The 18,675-nt window shown below is 41.3% G+C and overlaps 1 protein-coding gene across 5 annotated transcripts; it reads right to left on the minus strand.

Annotated features, from left to right (window-relative positions):
• Window positions 1-835: 835 nt before the first annotated feature.
• nap1l1 (nucleosome assembly protein 1-like 1) lies at window positions 836-18,314 on the minus strand. 5 transcript variants are annotated; one of them, XM_008401371.3, is made up of 16 exons: window positions 18,172-18,314; window positions 15,217-15,243; window positions 13,712-13,800; window positions 12,779-12,881; window positions 9,911-10,052; window positions 8,732-8,824; window positions 8,473-8,601; window positions 8,295-8,366; window positions 8,072-8,211; window positions 7,843-7,988; window positions 7,737-7,756; window positions 7,540-7,662; window positions 6,698-6,730; window positions 6,567-6,617; window positions 5,160-5,196; window positions 836-2,632 (listed from the first exon to the last, which is right to left on the minus strand). In XM_008401371.3, the coding sequence occupies exons 2-15, from the start codon at window positions 15,231-15,233 to the stop codon at window positions 5,191-5,193; spliced, it is 1,164 nt and encodes a 387-aa protein (XP_008399593.1). In that variant the 5' UTR covers window positions 15,234-15,243; window positions 18,172-18,314; the 3' UTR covers window positions 836-2,632; window positions 5,160-5,190. The 5 variants fall into 5 exon arrangements, with proteins under 5 accessions (XP_008399593.1, XP_008399591.1, XP_081460159.1 ...); XM_008401369.3 differs by lacking the exon at window positions 5,160-5,196 and having other exon boundaries at window positions 8,744-8,824; XM_081604033.1 differs by lacking the exon at window positions 5,160-5,196 and having other exon boundaries at window positions 8,473-8,605; window positions 8,742-8,824.
• Between the last annotated feature and the right edge of the window lie 361 nt (window positions 18,315-18,675).

Raw genomic sequence — 18,675 nt, forward strand, 5'->3', positions numbered from 1 at the left:
TTGTACCCAAATTAAGTTCAGTATAAATGAGATGAGATGACCAGGACCTGGAGTGGATGATTCACAGCCACTGTGGTTGTACTCATCTCATCATGGTTTAAAATAACTTTTTATAATTTGCTAAAAATGCTGTGGATTCTTGACCTGACCCGGAGCTTAAAGCACCCAATTATTTCCAGGAGAAATGGAGGGAGCGCACCATTCTAGATCTTCCTGTGAGAAACAAACCTGCTCCATCCACTTCCCCATTTCCTTTGTTTTGGGAGACCGCTGATTGACCAAGCCGTGCCATGTTAAATTGATCTCATCGTCCAAAATCGGAATCGGCAGGTCAGGTTTTTAAAAGATCGGCCAGAAAACCATTGGTGTACCTAATACAGACGTGAGTAAAGGAGTTTAAAGATTCTCGTTTTTCTGCTTTACCATATTTGAAAGCTAGAGCAGATGGGCCTTAAGAAATGGGGTCAAATGGATCCCATAAGAAACCGTGTGCAGTTTAGCAGTCACCTCAAAACATGCGTGAGCCTTTACAAGGCTTGTTTTTAGTGTGGTTTCAAAAACAGTCTCACCGACAGTCTGACGGGACAACTCCCCCCCTTGCTTCTACGTTGTCCGACAGACATCTGCCGTGCTCCTCGTATTGTGCGAGGGTTAATTTTAAAGTCAGTTTTTGTTGAACCTACAGAAAAGACTCAAGTTTGTATGCTTAAGCATCTCGACTAAGGCTGCTCCATTCCAAAATCCATAGGAGAAATCAACTTGTGATTTCTAAATATCCCCTTTGTCATTTATGACTGCAACAAACTGTTCAAGAAAAAAAACAAAAAACAAGAAAGATGTTTAACCAATTTATTCAGGAACATACACGTACAGGTATTGAGTACATTAGTATTTTTGTAGCATAGCATTTCGCCTTGACAACAGCTGCTCAGGAGTGACCATACAGAGGCCCAGTCGCATCTTCTCTCAATGAATATGATGTGAATGCTCCCTGCAGAATAAGAGATACCCCCGGCTTTCCACAGAGGACACGGTAAGGTCCAACACAACCAACATCTAAAGACACCAGGAGGGTGGCAGGCTAGGATTCCTCTTCATAGTCCCTTCTTGGCTTTAAGTATTGCTCTGACGTACTCTCTGTGGCATTCTTGGTAGGAGAAAATTTTAAAAAAAAGGAAGAAGGTGGAAGCAGGGATGGAGGAAGGTAATTGGCCAAAACGATGACCGTGTGATTTCCCCCCCTTTCACAGTGAATTAAATAAATGTACAAAGGACTTCAACCGCTGGGCTTTAGTCTGGACAAGTTGGCGACACAAGAGGTCAGGGTGATAAACGGGGGACAGTAGTAAGGGAAGGTGACTCCGACACTTTTTGCTCATCCCCTGTGCTACATCTGCCCAAAGATTTGATAAAGCTTCTGAAAATGTGCCTCTTTCTGTAGGAAAGGAAATGCACTTAAAAACCAGAGAGCAACAACTTCTGCTCTCCAGAGCGTCGTTACCTGTCCATCGTCCCCTCTGGTCCTTTTAGACAGAGAGTGACAAAGTGCTGCTTACAAGGAATACTCTGCTACTGATGAGACGCGACACCACTGGTACACCACACACTAGTACAAAGTGCAATAGAATAGACGACAGCCACGCCACAGCGAGCCTAAGAAAAGCCTTATCACGAGGTTACGGGACTGGTTGCCAAGTCCTTACTCAACAGAAATCCCTGGAATGTTCGAGAGACTCTACCGGGCTTGTGCCTAGTCCTAGGAGCAAGGAGGTCGGCACAAGCAGTGGGGTTTTGATCTATTTTAACAGTCCGTCCAGTTGAACAGCGGCAGACCAAGAGGTTTGTCGTTGAGCCAGTCTGCTTACTGGAATGTATCGAGAGGGAAAGCCTTGAGGATGAGCCGCTTCCAGTAGGCGGACACAACTTTGGTGTCCGTTTTGGGGAGAGAAAGTAAAAGGCGGGCAAACGGGAATGAACACCCAAGTTGCAGGTCCTATGTTTGATGTTGGCAATGCTACAGTGCTAGTTCAAGTGCGTTCAAGGCGCCTTTAATAATTAAAAAAAAAAAAAACAGAACACCTAGGACAGCCAGAACCAACCAACCTGGACATTGGTGGGAAGGAAGGGGCAACAATAGGAAGGGGTCAGGGGTGGCGTGAATTGATGTCACTATGTTGCAGTCTAAACCACAGCTGTTGTCTAGGAGCAAACACATCCAAAAAACTTCACAAGAACCCAAACTAGTTTAGCAGTGAAGAAACAAGGTCATGCTGTTTGAGGGCGACATTTTCCTGTCGTCTAGCTATTGTACAGAGGAGGACGAGGAGGAAACGGGTCTAGTAAAATATCATGTATATTGAGCCAAACAGCTCGCAGTATATTACCACTGGTTTCGTAACAAAAATCTGGAAACTTTTTCTTCAAATTCCCTACCAAGAAAAATACAAAACATTATAAGGCGATAAGTAACTATTTTTTTTTTAATTTGTATGTTTTTTTGTTTGTTTTTTTTTTCCTTTTGTACTTTTTAAATTTTATTTTATTTGAGAAGCCAGTGCAGTGCAGTTGATCCTCATCGCAGCCAGGCAAGGACTCACTGTTGCCTGCACTCAGCTGGGGGGGTTCCGTCCTTCTGTAACAAATCACAACAGGGTGGGGTGTCAACACCAAACCTCCGTACGTGGTACAGTAAGACAGCCTACACATGAAGCCACGGTCAACAAGCAGCCTGAAGCTGTAGAGGTCACACAGCCTGACGGAAGGTCACGGTGAGCAGCGTCTATTTGGCTTGTAAGAACTCGATGCCCTGATTCAGGGCTTTTCAGACCAATGAGGACACTCAGTAAAACGACTATATTTGTGACTAAAGTCCTTCAGTTATATAATGGAAATGTCCCCAATGGGGTTTTTTTTCTGCGACTATCACAAAGTTTTGATTCTTTTCATCCAAATGGTTGGGTATCATTACAAGTCTACTCTTTACAAGGTTCTAAACTTAAACTATCCGGACCAAGTCCCATCTCACAAGGTCCTCAATCAGATTGAGGTCTGGACTTTGACTGGGCCACTGCATTACTTTATTCTTTTCAGTCATTCTGCTGTGTTCAGCATCTCTAGCACTAGAAAGGTATTCATGTCCGGTCTGGTGGCTGAGGAGCATCAACTCAGGACTTCTAGCCTCCTAAATCCTTTGGAGGCAAAACAAGTCCAGATCATCACTCCTCTACTGCTGTGCTTGACATCTGGTATGATGCCGCCAACATGCAGTGTTTGGTTTGGACCCTGGTCACTTGGCCTCTTCCTCAGTCTGTACAATGGTATTAAAAGAAGCAGCCTGCCCGTTTTACAATTTTAAAGCCCCTAAAATTTCTTTGATGAGCTTCATTTTTAATCAGATTTTCCATCATGACTTCATCCACAGAAAAGTGCAGAATCTGCATTTTTTTTTTTTTTTACTACTAGGCACATTTAAAACCTAAGAGCAGATTCTTCTCATTTCGGATAAAAATACAGAAAATATGTTTTTACAACTCAAATCAGATTAACTACAACTGAGAGGTAAAAACAAACCTTCAATTATGCTTGTAGCTTATTTTGTCAATGTGAGGCAACAACAGAAACTAAACTTCAAATCCTTTTCACATCTCAGGATACAGAAACCAGGAATTCCCAAACAGAACTAGTGTCCCGTCACACTTTGGTTTGGGTGTCTCTGCAATCAGCTCTGATAGCAATCCAATAAAAAAAAATATATTTCTTTTAAAGCTCTTTATAGAAAGCACATGATTACTGCTGACTAACATCCAATTCTCAGGTTAACATCTTAAGGTGACCTGAAATGACTTGGCCATCATGTCTGACATTAAAGCAGATTAGCATGTAGCATAAGACAACAAATGACATGTTAATGGGCAGTAAGACACCAAATACTTTGCTGTCACATTTATTGGCACCCCTGGTTGAGATGTGTGTAAAGCGTTCAAATTAAACTTCAGTAGCAGAAGCACCATCTCACTCTGCAGGTTTCGGCAAGTCAAGTTTAAGACTTCAATAAAGCCTTGAATGAAACTCAAGACAAAAAAAATAAATAAATATAGGAGATGGTTAACAGATCCTTCTCCATTGCTCTGTGCTGGAAACAAAAGTAAACCAGTGACAAAAGCAAACGTTAGTTAGCTGCAGATAAATTTGGATTTATCAAAACAAGCTAGCTTAGTTAGCAAGGATAAATCAGGAGCTAGTTAGAAGCAACTTCATCCGCCTCACGTTACAGAATGCAATGAAGATGTCTGCATGTCCCTCCAAACTTTAAGACCAATGCAAATTTTTATTTTTAAACATTTTTTGATTAATTTTAGATACTCAAGTCTTAGAATACACCTTCTCCAACTTGAGAAAATTTATTTTTACTGCATGCCTGGTTTGTGGATAAGAGTCATGGCAGGTTTATTTTGTGTTGGTTTGATCGTGATCCTGGTAGAAGACCCAGTGATGATCCATTAATGTGTGTTTATGGTCGGAGGCCACCAGATTTTTGTTAATCATATTTTGACTAGTTCACGATGCCAAGCAGTCTCAACAAGGTTAAAAAGACAAATGACAAAATACAAATTTAAAAAAAGTATTGGGCACAAAGTGTTGGGCAGCTTCGACCCTTAAAGCCAGAGTTTCCTCAATTTTTTCAGTGAGATGACACTACTGCAATAAAACACTTATTTCCAGGTTTGTTTTTGCTGCACATCTTTCATGGGTACCAACAAAATGGAATTGGCAGTCGCCTACAGCCTTTCTGGGTGTTTGTGGAAACCAGAATTTCACCACAGCAGGAACAAAAATAAGCAAACAGGAAAGGGCTGGACAAGATTCAATACACAGAAATGGTAACAGGTGCAAATACTGATCTCATGGGTTAAACTAAAAAAATCAAAAAAACTTAAATCCAACAACAAACTGGTGGATTAGTATAAGTGCAGGACGGCGGCGGAGGAGGAAGAGGAGGAGAGGGAGGGGAGTGCAGAGAGACGGCGGATGGAAACCAAAAGAAGGAAAGCCAAACTTAAAAAATAAAAAAATAAATGAATCAAAGTGGCAGGATGGTGGGGCAGGGAGGGGGGGGGGGGTTGATGGTAGTAAGCTGACAAATCGCAAGCTGTACCTACCAGGATAGGGTTATTTGTCTATAGTCACCATTTAAACCTAGTGAGGAAAAATTTAAAGAGTAGCTGACAAAAGATGCAAGTGACTGAAGATGAAGAAACATTAATGAACAGGAAACAAACCTAAAGCACAACCAGCAGAATACAGAATGTCAAAAGACCTTGGAGCTCAGGAGGAAGCAGAAATAAGAGCTACAGAAAACGGATCAGAGCCGTGAAGCAGCCCTACAAACTACCTGCTACCTGCATGGAGCTACACCAGTCATTGGTTTGTTTCAACAATTAAAACTATATAAAACCCAGAATTCAGTTTCTTAGAAAAATAAGCAGTTCACATCACTGCTAAGTTTTGATGGGAAGATGAGTGGAAGGAAAAAGTGTGGTAGAAAATGTGAGAAAGGGATGAACGTTTTAATTTTTCCCCAGGTACTGGATCTCAAGGAGAACTGCTGTTTCAAGGTCTGCTCAAAAAAACACACAAAGTCCAAGTCAATAATTATAAGGAATATAGGGGGCGCCAGACTGAACAGCAAAGATGAACTGGTGGTTGCTTTCAAAGCAGGCTAGACTTTCAGAACATCTCAAGTTCATCTCAAAGCTGTGGCACAAAATAAATTAATCTGTGGCACATTGATTCAGTAACTGATGCAACCAATCGCTGCGTGCGGATTGGTCACACTTTTAATCAGGCTTCTCTTATTGGCTGCTTTTCTGTGATTCTAATTTTCTAACAAACTGAATTTTGGGGTTTCATTAGCTGTGAGCTATGATCATCAGTATTATATAAAATGGTAAAATGACATAAAATCAGAATAATTACATAAACAAGACAGCACTTCCTAAACAGGACAATATGGTAATTAAAAATGAACTGTATAAGAATTTTGGATATGAAAATACTATAACATTGTAAGTGTTCAACATTATGTAAAAAAAAAGAAAATAAATCAACTAAAGCACTCACAGGACTAATCACTTCCTGTTTAAAAGGAGAGTAGTTGTGTTATTTTTATCATTTTAGTTTCGGCATGCAGCATTCAATTTTAAGCGACTGTTAAAAGATGAAATGCAGAGGAAGAAAGAAAAAAAATAAATTGTTTATATTCCTGTCTTTCATGGGGAAACCACAGATAAAGTGGCTGTGAATCAGCTGAATTTGACAGAGTGTATTCTGTATGCTGAGATCTGAAAAGTGTTGGGAGGACAGCTGTTCTCCTGCTGCGGCTCAGGACCCCCAAGAACGTGAAAAGTGCACTGCAGAGAGATCGGGTGTAGCGCTAACGTTAGCTGCAGCTAGCCTTCTGCCTGGAGCGTCCTGAGCTGACAGCAGGGAACTGCTGAGCAAGGTCTTTTCTCAGGACACCAGAGATCTTTAGAGGAAGTCATCACAGCGTGTTCTCGCCAGCTCACCTTGGGGTCGTAGTCGGGGTCGTTCTCCTCGTCGGCCTCCTCCTCGCCTTCCTGATTGGAGAGAAGCAGCTTTACGTGAGCAACTCTGCTTCAACGCTCGCCTCATTTCAGCTCTTTAAAGCCATGTTTACCTCATCGTCTGCTTCTTCACCCTCTTCATCGTACTGGAACAGGAGAGGAAAGAAGAAGAAATGCTTTAGATTTAGAGCCTTGAAGCCACAATGAAGCAAAAAATATGTTACCGTGATCAAGAGTAAAGGCTGGGTGATGAATTGAAAAATTTGATTTCTTTTTTTTTTTTCCCACTATGCACTTGTGGGGTTTTCTATAGTTCAGAGTGATGCGAGTGCAGCCATGGCGGCCATCTTGTGTTTTTGATTTCAGGTCAGCTCTGAAAGTTAAGGACAGACTGTGTCTTTATTTTTTAATTACCAGAGTCATGCAACAATAAAGTCAAAATAAAAGAATAAAGTCTCAGTGCAAGCAGAATAAAATTGTAATTTTGAGCAAAAAAAAAAAAAAATGCTCACACTTTTCTCATTTTCTTACAAATAAGAAAAGTAAAAATTAAAATGAGGAATGTTGAGCATCTTGTGAAGCTGTACTTTTGTCTAAATTTTACATATAATTCTACAAGACTAGCATTAAATTATCATCAGTAGTAAAACTTTGAAGAACCACATGAATAACAGTTTTTCCTGGTAAAATTGCATCTTTTTTCCTGCCGATTATGACTATTTTATTCTTGTCATTAAAATTCTCACAGCCTGGCCCTGGTACTGTCGTCCAACTCACAGAAGCAATGAATGAAAAAAAAAAAAAAAAACGGTTAAATATTTTCTGTCATTTAATTTTAAGAAAAGAAAGCAACCAAAAAAATATATAAACATCTGATCTTGTACAAAAAGAAACAAAAGTGTGAGGTTTTAATTTTTAAGCCATTTGGCCCAGTCCTGTTGGAGAGAACACTCACGTCATCGTCGTCGTCCTCTATGGCCTCGCCGGTGAAGTAGAGCACGGCGCGCGGTACGATGCGCTCCCGGATGAAGTGGCCGATCTCGAAATCTGCCGCCAGGATCGCCTCAGAGTCCTCATCCTGAAGACAAGCGATCAACGTCTCACACTCCAAACAACAGCGTCACAGAAGAAACGACGCGCCGCAACACTTACCAACTCTCCGTTTTCTGGAACTGCAAACAAAACAAAAACAAAAAAAAAGATGCTTGAAGCCACCGGAAACAAAAAACCTTGAGCGAATTTAAAAGCCGTCTCTTACCTTCAGGCGGGGTGAAGAAGTTGAAGAAGGAGTCGTTGGGGACGGTCTTGGTGACGGTCCTCACCGTGCCGCGGCCCTTGTGCTTCTGCTTCTTCTTGATTGTTTTCAACGTGACGTTCTTTCCCTTCGTCCAGTCGATCGTGCATCTTTTGGAAGAAAAAAAAAAAAAAAAAAAACGGTAAAAAACAAGCATTCTTTGTGAGAATCAAAAGTGGGAGCGACCGCTCACCCAACGCAGCTCATGATCTCCGGCCCGTCGAAGGAGAAGGGGTCACTCTCGTCCGGTTCCGACCTCATCTTGTAGGTTTTCGATAACACTGTGTTTGTGAAGAACTCGTTGGGTTCGAAGTGGAACTCTAATGTGAAGCTCTGAGGAGAGAGAGCACAGATTAAAACAAACAAACATAGCATTTCACTTCCTGGTTTTAACAGTCTAAATAATGCAGACTCACCATTGGCTGTCCCGGATCGGAGAACTTTACTTTAATATCTTGTAAATGTTTTAGAACGGGCTCGTCGTGCTCCTGAAAGAGGAAATAATGCCATTTAATGGACCACCAGGTCTCGGCCAGCAGGTGGCAGCAAACCATTCATATTTGCATGGTTTGCGACTCATTTCCTAATCTGTACCTGCAGCATGTCGCTGAGCAGGTCCACATTTTTGAAAACTGTTAACCAGAACTCTGGGATGCCTTTGGGGTTTTCCTTCTCTTCGTCCTTCTTCTCTTCCTCCAACTTGGCCTTCTCCTTCATCTCATCCTGAACCAGAAGGGGAAAACACGACAGGACAAAGCATTGACAAGCCTTTCGTCTTCATTGATATTTGATGGACAGATGTGATTGGATTGGAGGGAGACAGGAAGCATGCGGTTGTATACGTCACCTGTACCTGCTTACTTACTGTCAGCTCTTCCTCTTCATCGGTCTTCCACTCACATTCTTCGTCTGTGGGCTCATAAGCTGCCGTCACTATCTCACTTCTCTGCAAAAAAAAAGAAAAAGAAAAGATGAGTCAGAAAGAAGTCATTAGCAGGTGTTGGGAGCATAACTAGTTGTAGTCTCAACTACAACTAGTTGAATCTAAACAGGAGGCAAGTTGCAACTTCCAGAGGTAGAACCTTTGAATAATACTCATTTTTACTTTTACACTGCAGCTTTTTCTTATGTCTAGCTCAAAATAGTGCAAAACAAACAAACAAAAAAAAAAAGATGTTTTTGGTTTAATTATAAATAAAAAATGGATAGAGTTAGAGGCATTTATTGATGAAGGAAAACACTTCAGAGGTGGAGGGAGAGAGCAGAGGCTCCCATAGTGGTTCTGGAACTGTTCAGAACCATTTCTCTGTGTTTCCACTGGTATAAACTTTTGTGAAATTGTCCCAAAAACCACAACCAGGTGACTTCTGGACCAGAGGAAAGAAGTGCCTTTGTTGCTCATGGGGAACAGCAGCCAATCATTTTTAACAAATATCAAATCTAAGAATGCCAATGTTGGCTTATAACTAAGGAAACGCAGGTCAAGACTAAGGGTGGATTCACACCAGTCCTGTTCGGTTCGCTTCAATCTAACTCTAGTTCGCTTGGGAAGGTGCGAATGCACAATCGAACCAAGAAAGTAAACTCTGGCCAGCCTAGGAACTTGGTCTCTGTTCAGTTGAAGTGAACTCAGGCGCAGTTCGAATGCACATGTGGATGCAAGCAGGACTGCTCCAAAAAGCAGGAAGCGAACTATAACACAGGGCATTCTGGCAAGTCTCTACTAGAGAAAGAAATCCTACAACTGCTACACCACCTTTTTTTTCATTTCGTGAAGAAAGTTTCTCTCGTGCCTTCAGAGATTTTCATGTCATTTCAGTAATTCTTGGTGCAGCGCCACCCACAGGTGAGGAGTTGAACAAATTTCTCAAAGGGTTTGTCTCGTTTTACAGTGCAGAGTGAAGGCGAACAGCAGCAGATGAAAATGGAACAAATGTTTGATTTGGTCTCAAATCAAACAGTCTCTCCAGACCCGCGGAACACAAAGTTATGGGTTCAGCAGCGCTATATGTGAAGAGAGAAACCAACTTACTTTGTCAAAGAGGGGCTGGTAGAGGGCCGCGTACTTTCTCTCCAGTTCATGAACTTCTTCGTAGAACTTGGCCTCAATGTGGGCACATTTGACCTGCAGGTTCTTCAAAGCGTTCACGCGTCTCTTTACGACCTTTGGTAAGCTGTGGGGAGCAGAAACGTGGTGTGAGGGGTCAGCTGATGGCTACAGATCCCCACAGAGGAACTTCCTATAGGAACAAAACGGCTTGTAAACAGCAGCTCTAATCTGAAGGTAGACGCACTGAAAGGACGATAAACTAAACCGTTTTATCACTGCTGGACTCCGGAAAGTTATATTTTCACTTGTTATGCAGAAACTGCTGGTTTCTGATGGCATCCGATTTACCAACGCAAAGTAGTGACTTCAAAAAGGAATGAGATAAAACGCAACCGAAACCATAAAGAAAATAAATGTCTCCAAGAGTTAAAAAAAAAAAAAAAAAACAGTAATCAACCTCATTTAATGTTATTGATTACTAGTTTGTTAGATAATCCAGCCAAAAAGATCAACTTCACCACCATCATTTATCAAGCCAAAAAGAAAATAAAAGTCAGTAATCTGCCTGCCAGTAATTTACTCAAACTGCAAATAAGAATTCAGAATAGAAAGTTTTACAGTCATTTTTTATTGAATCATTTATTTTGTTACCTTAATACCTAACATTTTCTGGTGAAATTCTACAGTTTTAATTTAAATAAATAAATTCAGCAATATGGAACAAAGGAGGTCATTCCTCATCTAACAATAAGCTAATGTGTTGCTAACATTTACACTACAACACTGTCAGCTTTTGGGTTTTATGCAACAATCCGCACAAACATTTACTGTAATTGAAGCTGCAGCTCCATCAAATCCACTTGCTGTTTGTGGCTGGAACATGAAAAGAAACGGGAGGGTTGAGGGGGGCTACAACTGCAACCAGGTCTCCAGTTGCTCCATCTACTTCACATGTCACCGTCTAAACCTCCTGAAGCTCCGCCCACCCAGCTGAAAGCTGGACAGAGCCAGTACAGAAGGGGGCTTCTCTGCTGCACAGCAAATTAAAGTGCCAGCCCGATGCTGGCGAGGGAGTGTGTTTGGTCCCTCAGTGCAGGGATGGGACTGGTGAGTTCACTGGCCACTGCCAAATACTCGACACACTGATCAAAGAGCTGCTGGCTGGGGGTTCAGCTGAGGAGGGGAGCAGCAGGAGGCACAGAGAGAGAGAGGTTTTCCCACAGAACCAAACAGCTGAGCTCAATTAGGCTTAGACAGGGTCGGCTCGACTTTAAGGAAAACCTTGTAGGTGAGGAGAACGGAAGCTGAGCGACGTTCAGCATTTCTGTAACTTGAACGCAAAGAAAACAGGCAAACTGAGGAGTGCACAAACAACAACAACCATAACAGATAATGCTTCATGTTTGAGATTCACTTGTATATCAGGTGTGATGTATTTAAGTTCTCCCTAGCGTTGACTCCAAGGCTAGAACTGAAGAGATCACAATGACATGTTTTCCTGGTGTCCTTCAACTCTAGTTTTAGGTTTTCATTAGATGCGCTTAGATTATAAATGTGTGCAAAACTTAGTCAATATTCCGCCAATGCCTGAAAAACAATTTCACAGTTGCGGTGTTTCGGTTAAATAAGAAACGCAATTAAAATCACGTGAATTAGTTTGTTTACGTGAAAGTGTCATCATCCTCCTGCCACTTCCTGCTGTCTTCTTTGCATTTTCCATCAGTAGTAACATCAAGTTAATTACATGATGGGGGGGAGTATTTCCATTGCAGTTTTGCAATACACTAATTTCATTTTTTAAAAAAACCCATCAAGTTCAAAAACTTTATTTTTGTAACTCCAATTTGCAAAATGGTATGTCAGCAGCTACTGGGGCTGAATTGATTTTTGGTTTTCTAATGCTTTCCAGTTGGGGGAAGAAAAAAAAAATCGGAATCCGTTTTATACATCAAAGAATGTCTCTAAGCTTTATAAAAAAACTGACTGAAAATAGTTGTATTCTTAATTTTTCATGTGTTTGAAAAGGAAAAAAAAAAAGGGTTTGCATCCAAGCTGCTGATGACAAATCAGAACGACATAACTTGTTCTGATTAGTGCGTCTTCTCTTTGTTCCTTGAGTTTAGTTTTGGCGAAAGCCTCAGTGTGCAAGTAACCGCTCACTCAATTATCCTCTAATTATTATTAATGCGTACCAGAGGAATGCCCTTCACAGCACATTAAAACCAACTGAGAAACATGGAGGCTTTATGCAACACTGTAAACAATGGAAAATCTTTGAACACATTTTAAAACTAGATTCTGGTTATTCCTTCATCTCCTGTGATCATCCCAGCATTCATTCTACAACTCTATGTCATCGCACTGTAATGTTTTTTTGCTTGTCATTTTCCTTCTAAAATCATGTAAAGCACTCAAAATTGCCCCGATGCTGAAAATGTCCAACCCACATTTAAGTATTGTAGCTATAAATATATTACTGCTCTTTAGCAGTACACAAAAAGCCAACAAGACAATGCGTCCAGCAAGTTTACAATTTTAGCACCATGACAACACTACACACTACTAGAATAAAAAGAAAGGATTTTACGTTGTTTTAGGTCACTCGTTTTTACATGGCAGCTTCGAAAATCTACATATTTTTACATTTAAGCTTCAATTATTTCACATAAATATCTAATTTCTCGCATATCTGATGAGGGAAAGCTACCAAATTTGGATAAGAACACTAAAAAACCCACCTTACTTTTCCTTAGTAAATAAATAGATAATACTTCAGATTAGTGTTTAAGGCTCTCCAAAAACAGTCTACTCTACACATTTCTCAGCGTTGGGAAAAGCGGAGTCTCCCACCTTTCCATGTATCCTGATGGGGAGCCGTTGAGGCCATCCAGCCTTTCCTGCAGCGCAGCCAGAATCTGTGGGTTCTGCATCATCTGCACAGTGAGCTGACGAGCTGCAAGCAAACAGATTTAAAGAGAAAAAAATTATACATGCGTCTAATCTGTCGTTTTCTTGAGCACTGCCTGCTGTTGCCATCTTGAGTTCACTCAAAATATGACGTTTTTAACAGGTTCAGGGAAGCTAACGAGATAAAAACATGGTCTGAAAGTGTTGTAGAGTTTTTATCCAGTCAGATAAAATGTGATGCAAATTCACTACAGAACACATTTTAGCAACAAAGTGGCGTCGTCTTCTGATAAGAGCTAGCACAGCTGCTGTGTTCCACACGCTGCTAGCACCTATCAAATCTCAGCCAGCAGGCGTGAAGATTAAAGGAGACGAGGAATCAAATAAACATACGTTTCTCAAGCTGCTCGCTTTCAAACAAAAATGCTTCTTTAGGGGGAAAGAAAACGACAGGAAAAAAAAACGGACAGCTGCTGTTTGGGAGATGATGAAACTGTTCGTCAACACAAGGACTGGCATAGTCTAGAAAACAAAGCTGCTGGTGAAGTTCCTGTCACCTCACTGCTAAAACAACCTGAAAGAGGGACTCTGGAGTGTGTGAGAGAGAGAGGGAGCATTCTAAGCTTGCAGATTACATGCAGAAGCAGTCTGAACTGGACGAGGCAGAAGCAGCGTTTCTCTCCACAGGAAGCAGCGCGTCGGGGGCATCAAAGGAAATGTATAAACATCAGCAGCATCCCAAATAAAGAGGATTAGCGCGTCATGCTAGGTTTAAACAGAAGAACATGACTGCCACGCTGGTATTTATTTATTTATTTTACACGCCAGTAATTTACTCCCAACATGAGAAGTTGGTTGTTGTGGTTGAAAGCTGACCTTTGCTGTTCTCGTCCTCTCCGGTCTCCTCCTCCTCCACGTCCTCCACGTCCTCCATGTCTGCTGGGTCCATCTCAGCCTGGTCTTTGCTGCTCGAGGGGGGGGAAGAGACGGCGGTCAGCTAAAGCACACACACTTCACACTCCTGCAGTCCACAGAAACGTCACTGAACACATTTCAGCAGGTAAACTGGGACATAGAGCAGCAGCATCACATGGAGAAACTTATAATTTTAAAGATCGATTTATCGATTATTCTGATTAAATTTGACTTTTTATAATCCCACATACTACAGATCCTTCATTTTCAAACAACTTTTGTATACAATATTAGAAATACATTAAAACATGCAAACAAATAATTAAAATCCTCTTTTTTTAATGAGAAAAACATTTCATTGCCCAAAACGCAGCAGCAGCAGCAGCATTCCTTCAGTAGATAAGAAATGGGTGAAGCAGAAACTTCACCACTTGAGTTTTGGCTAAAACACTTGTAGACAAAACATGCCTTTTCCATCTTAAATGCAAGTATAGATATTGTTTGTATAGTTTTGGCTTAATTGCTGCTTTGAATACATTGGGTGTTTATTTTATTCCCTCCATCAAATGGCCTTTTGAGTTTGTATACCAACGATTAATCATTACTAAATTAGTCGATTATTCCAATCAATCATTTCAGCCTTAACAAAAACCATTTCATAATTATGTTGATAGTTATTTCAATCGATTAATCTTTGCAGCCCATTCAGAAATAAATGTAGTTATTTCAATCGATTAATTGTTTCAGCCCGAGTGGAAATGATTCCAAAATAAGTGATAATTTTGTTGCTTAACCTGCAAAGGGAATCATGTTTTTAGCTCCAACACTTTGCTTCAAAAGCGCCGCCACCAGCTGAGCGGCTTAGCCTCTCTGCAGCTCGGGGCGAGAAATAATCAATGGCCGGCTGTCAGGGAGACGGATCCGTCCCCACGGTGACGGCTGACATTCACTGAGCCGCTCCTCCTGACGGATCGCAGTCACCGTCGCTCAAACGTTAGAAAGAAAATGAAACAGTGATGTGTGGCGGTAGCCAGCAGACCTGGTTGACAACGCTGCCCTCTAGAGGTGACATTATGCAGACCACACCTGAATCGGTGATGTCAGCAGGTGTCAAGTGACCCCAATTAACTCAGGGGGACATTTTGGGAGAAATTTGTCGAGGATAAAACTAAACACATTCAGGCCGAAGGATGCTATAGTCAACCTTTAATTTGGCAAGAAAACTGAGCTTCATAGTTAATCTTTCGCCAATATTAGGGAGGTTTCATATTTCCCATTCATATGCAATACTTCTAAATTAACTTCATATAGCAGAATTAGTCATTATATATTATATAATTGTGCTACATTTTTGTTGCAGAATATTTTTTGTTTGAGGTGATGCATGTTTCTTTTAATTTGGAACAAAAATAAACCTAAAAACCTTCTGAAAAATAACGGATTAAATAACAGTGATCGACACTTACTTGTCAATGTCTGCCATCTTGATGATACTGGAGAGATAAAAGAAAGAAAAAAAAGTCAAGTCTTTTGCCAAAACCTTTTATATGCAATAAGGATGGCTTATTGCATCATTTATTATGGTAAATTTCTTATAAGAATTCTGATTCACAGTTCTCATGATAAATTCCAGTTAATGCCATTTAAAAACCTCCAACACTGTACTGGCACAATTGTTCATTTTATTATTTTTTTGTATCTTGTTTGTTCAATGAGGTCAATACGTTTGAAAATATGATTAAATGTAGTTATTGTGTGCATGTCATACTTCTTTTTGTGGCCGATGTCAGAAAGAAGGAGATGGGGATGCTTTATAAGAACTATATTTGTGTTCTTGGGGCTATAATTGCCGAGTCATACAGGTAGCTAAATAAAATGAAGAGTAATAAATAGTTCTTATCAAAAAGTGCAACACTAAATGACAAGCTGGTTAGAGTGCACCTCTAAACATTTATGACCAGATGCAAACAAACGATTGGAGAATGTACAGATTCGCTGTCCGATGACGCTCACTACAGAAATGTGTCGTTAAAGGATATCTGCATGACAATCAGCGAGTATGAAGAAGATGGCTCGTTCAGGAGGAATAAATGGAATCAGAAGTCACACTGCTTCCCACAGAGAGATTACATGCAATGAAGAGAGCAAAGTCTTTTCTTTCTGTTCAGAGAAACCTGCCTGGAAATGTCTGGAGTCTGTGTGGATGGTGGAGAAACACTCAAGAATCCTCACTTTGTCACTTTAGGTCTACAACAACAGCCTCCAGTGCTAAAAACATAATTAATAAACAGTCAAGTTCCTTCCCACTCAACACAGATGAGTGTTGAGTGGGAACACTCAACACTCATCTGTGTTGAGTGTCTGATCAAATCAGACTTTGATCAGTGAACAATCAAAGTCTGATTGTTCACTGATCAATCAGACTTTGATTGATCAGTGAACAATCAAAGTCTGAGCCCACGTCGTCTGAAGGAAAGTGTAACCAAAAAATTATGTCCAAGTCTCCATTTTTAGTTAATAATCATGTCGGTGTAGGCTGCACCACTAGCATTAGCTTTTATTTAAACCATTACACATTTACTCGTTGCCCACTTGAGCTGGGAAGAATAGATTACCATGCCAGAGACAGAGAACTTGGCCTTCTTCCATCACATAGAGGACATCTTTGTTTTGATCCAGCAGTTTTAACATTCAGACTAAAAAAAATAAAAATTGCTGCTGCAACAATGCTCTTACAACAAGCACACCACCTTCTGCGTTTAATAAAATCTGTAAATAAAATGTTTCAAGCCTGATTTCAGAGTCCACGTCCCAAGACCTGCGACTGAAGCGAGATGCAGTCACAAGATTTTATTTTAAAGGCGCATTAAAAAAGAAAAGGAAAAGCTGATTGCTCATGTGTATAAAAAAAGGAAGTTGAGAGGAAGGAAAAGGTACAGTAAAAAAGAAGAAAAGGTCTCACAAGCATCTTCAAAAAGACTGTCAAGTCCATTTAAGAGTTTGGAAAAGATTCTCTAGGCTTGGAATCCCACCAAATGCCAATGAATCCGTCTCATGGATAAAAACTTGTGCACTATTGCTGGATGGTTCACTCAGGTTGAATTAAATGTGGCCTTTCATTAGGACAGCAAGGTACAACAGTCTGCAGGGAGAGTGGAGAGGCGTCCTTCCATGTATAACGAGTCAATATAATATGACTTTCCGATTTTGAAATATGAAAATGTTTGCCTCACTATCCCACTTTAATGACATGTGCCCATATGGCATATTAAAAAGTCGTTTTTTAAAGAATTTATTTTAAGCCAATATTATCTCTATTATCTCTGGTTTAGCATTTTAATCTTGTACAATAAAATAAAAAAATAAAAACATGTTTAGTTAGAAAGATCCATCCATTGATTTATCACCACCTGGTTAATCCAGGATCGGGTCTCCGGGGCAGCAGAGGCCCTCCTGGCCCAGCTCCCCCAGTGGAACCCCGGTGCGTTAGAAATGTATTCAGGGACAGCAACGCGGAGCAGCAGATTACTGGGCCCAACTTTTCTTTTGTAGAGAGCCGTTCTCCTCCTAATCCCGGCCACGACCACGTGTTGCACGCTGAGGTCTGCCAGACCATTAGTCTAAGCCTGGATGGGAGGCTGCGCGTGTGTCAACATTTAGCGTTCATGTAAATAAATTTTAAAAAAAAGTCCCAAAACGCACAAGTCAACCTATAAATGTAGGTCAGTATTTAGCCCCGGTGTGTTACCCGGTGGAACTCCAGCCGGGCCTCCCGCTGCTGCCGCCGAGCAGCTCCACTAATTCAGGCTAGTTAGCTAGCTTCTATGCCGTTAGCTTGATGCGCACCACTCAGTCCGAACAAGTGGGAGGAACATCTCAGTCAGACAGGCAGGCAGGTTGCCCCAGCTACATAATGTGGTCCACTTACTAAGCGTCGCTATGTCCCCGACACCACGTTTTAACCCTTTGTCTTATGCAAGACTCCGGGCGGTCGCCGCGTGCGGTCAGCTCCTAGAGTCCAACCCGCTGCTCCCCACCTGGTGTATTACCGTCCCAAAACATAACGTTAAGTCCGAAAATGCAAGAACCTAAACACGTGTCAACAAATGCTATAAACGTCGAAGCTTATAGCAATTATCCTAACGTGTTGTCATGTTAGAGGAATAACTAGTTAAGATATTCCGGTAAAACAAAGAGACGGAGAACGGTTATTTTATTCCTCTACAGGCGTGTAACGTTATCACATCATGGAGGAGCCCGTCTCAATGGCTGCTGCCGCTATCTCGTTTTGACTAGCATTAGCAAAGCGATAAACGTCTTCCTCGCGTCGTTTTCGCCAGCTGACAAAAAATTGAACTCCGTGGGCAACGCAAAGGTTTGGGGCGTCGGCATCCGAGCCCTTCCCAAGCGCTGTCGCTTACCTTCGCTCTGCGGCCGGAGGATGAACTGGTCTAGCGGCGCTGCGCAGTTAGGTAGTCTGAAGAAAGAGACTCCGCTCCGATGGCGGTAAAAGGGAGAGAGATCCCGCCGCCTGCGCTCATATACATCCGACGTCATCACGCAAGCCTGCTGTCGCCGAGGCAACGCTGCTCATGGGCGGGGCGAGGGTGAAGATTCATTATCAAAACCAGCATCCTCCTTATTTCGACATATAAATGCTGCTAATGTAAAAACACAAAACCTTGTTTATTGCTCTTCTTCAGCATTTTTATTTTGTCTAACCCTAACCCTATTTTCCATAAATACATCAGAACGTGATTGTGCGGAAGTATCTACGTCCCTTAATCTTTTTCATATTTTGTCATGTTTTAAACACATATTTCAATGTACTGAGCCATAAAACCACGGTGCAATCAATCCCCTCCATGATTCCTCTGATTGGATAATGAGCTCCACCTGTGTCGTCCATATATCCAGCTGTTTTA

The sequence above is a fragment of the Poecilia reticulata genome, chromosome 23 (assembly GCF_904066995.2).
Source record: "Poecilia reticulata chromosome 23, P_reticulata-male-v2, whole genome shotgun sequence".
Lineage (NCBI taxonomy): Eukaryota > Metazoa > Chordata > Actinopteri > Cyprinodontiformes > Poeciliidae > Poecilia > Poecilia reticulata.